The sequence below is a fragment of the Anarrhichthys ocellatus genome, unplaced genomic scaffold, assembly GCF_004355925.1.
Source record: "Anarrhichthys ocellatus isolate YVR2014 unplaced genomic scaffold, GSC_Weel_1.0 scaffold2683, whole genome shotgun sequence".
Taxonomy (NCBI): domain Eukaryota; kingdom Metazoa; phylum Chordata; class Actinopteri; order Perciformes; family Anarhichadidae; genus Anarrhichthys; species Anarrhichthys ocellatus.
Genome location: NW_022282657.1, coordinates 4,955 through 7,253, shown reverse-complemented (window position 1 = coordinate 7,253; position 2,299 = coordinate 4,955). Strand labels below are relative to the sequence as shown.

General features: G+C 44.1%; 1 protein-coding gene across 1 annotated transcript in view; it reads left to right on the top strand.

Annotated features, from left to right (window-relative positions):
* Positions 1–3: 3 nt before the first annotated feature.
* LOC116378489 (ras GTPase-activating protein nGAP-like) overlaps positions 4–2,299 on the top strand; it is a gene marked incomplete at its 5' end in the record, with an annotated part of 6,342 nt that continues 4,046 nt past the window's right edge. The window contains 2 exons of the mRNA XM_031840378.1: positions 4–332; positions 1,227–1,428. Of these exons, the coding sequence (XP_031696238.1) occupies positions 4–332; positions 1,227–1,428 (531 nt within the window). The remainder of the gene's footprint in view (positions 333–1,226; positions 1,429–2,299) is intronic.

Here is a 2,299-nt window from a genome sequence, read left to right as displayed (position 1 = left end):
TAGTCCCAGTACACGTTCACACTTGTAGTCCCAGTACACGTTCACACCTGTAGTCCCAGCACACGTTCACACCTGTCTTCCTGTTTCCACAGTGTGTTTCCTCGGGAGCTGAAGGAGGTGTTTGCATCGTGGAAGCAGCAGTGCATCGCCCGCGGCCACCAGCAGGACATCAGCAAGCGTCTGATCAGCGCCTCGCTGTTCCTGCGCTTCCTGTGTCCCGCCATCATGTCGCCGTCGCTCTTCCACCTGATGCAGGAATATCCCGACGACCGGACGTCCCGGACCCTCACGCTCATCGCTAAGGTCATCCAGAACCTCGCCAACTTCACCAAGTGAGTGTCTGCGGGTCAACAGCAGCAGGAGGTTCATGGAGGTGACCTACAGCTCTGCTACCCAAACCCAGCATCAGGTTTTACTTCATACTGTTTTGTTGGGCTGGGAATCACCAAAGACCCCACGATACAATATTAGCACAATACTTAAGTCACGATACGATATTATAACAATACGATAATATCACGATAATGAAGTCATGATACGATATCACGATACTTAAGTCATAACATGTCAAATTCCTCGTATGTTCAACATACCATGGCAATAAATGGTTCTGATTCTGATAACGCGATATTATCGCGATACTTAAGTCACGATACAATATTAGCACAATACTTAAGTCACGATATTATAACAATACGATATTATCACGATATTATATCACGATACTTAAGTCACAATACGAAATTATTACAATACTTCTGTCACGGTACGATATTGTGATATGCTGAGTATGGCGATATCAAACATTGCGATTTATTACCTATTTTCATTCGCAAATATCGTCGACATCTGTTTTATCTAATAATATAAAGTTTTCACTCGGTTCATCTCACTTCAGGTCATTTCTAATAAGCCTAAAGCCATTGAACTAGAATACTTATCATCATCTGTTTTTTTTACTTTGTTTAAGTCATCTAGACTTATTTACACACAGTTCAAATGATAAGGAAATAAAAGATTCTATTTGTATTGCTAGATAAAGCTTGTCATTAGTAGTCAGTCAGTGTGAACTCACTCAAGAGAGTGAGTGTTTCAAAGGCCTAACATGTTGCATTAACACGAGTAGCGAGTCAGCTGTGTGTTTGTTTTTGAGTCCTAAAGGTGAGTTTGATACAATCTGACAACGTGGAAAGGAGCGTCTGAATATGTCCGCGTGTCGTCCGCAGGTTTGGAAACAAAGAGGAGTACATGGCCTTCATGAACGACTTCCTGGAGCACGAGTGGGCGGGGATGATGCGTTTCCTGTCGGAGATCTCGAACCCGGAGACGCTGTCCAACACGCCGGGCTTCGAGGGCTACATCGACCTCGGCCGCGAGCTCTCCGTCCTGCACGCTCTGCTGTGGGAGGTCGTCTCTCAGCTCGACAAGGTGTGTGTGTGTGTGTGTGTGTGTGTGTGTGTGTGTGTGTGTGTGTGTGTGTGCAGTGATGACTTACACAGGCTTTATTAATATTCATTATTTTAAACTAGGAATCCCACACGAAAAGCTCGGTGTTTGAGTTTTCCACCAGCACTTAAACGCATCACGCATGTGTGGTTGAATAACAGGAAAGAGTCTTAAAAACTCCACAAACACAGAAAAACAAATAAAAGTTATTAGATCTGTGAACGTATAAAATACTGATATTTATTCTAGTAGGGATTTATACACACATTTGACTGAATATCTTAATGATATTAATCAGTTATTCCATTTGCACCGCAGGCTGTGTAACACTGACAAGTACACAACAAGAACAACACAATAAAACAGCATCATATAAAAGGTAGAATTTAAATTGTGCAGCGATAATATTTCAAACATTTTCTGTTAATTACAGGTTTTAATATATTTCTGTCTCTGTATTCGATATTATATCTACCAGAGACGTATACGGCTTCTCTACGTCACTCCTCAGTCCATATATGGTCACTTCCTGTTCACTGGTTGTGAAAATAGCAAGAAGGCGACGGACAAACGCTGAACACCTTATAAACTCTTTATAACGTCAGTCCACAGACCAGTGACGTCGTGACGACCCTGGGGTCGCCGTGTGTGTGTGTGTGTGTGTGTGCGCGTGTGCGTGCGTGTGCCTGATGTAAATATGCGCGCGTGCGTGTGCGTGTAAATATGCGATGATGTAACGAGTCACCATCAGCAGCAGAGATCACTCCACTTCATTTAACACATTAACGCTGCGTGGCTGAACGTCACAGCATGGCCTGAAACCCCCCCCCCCCCCCCCCCCCCCCCCCCCCCC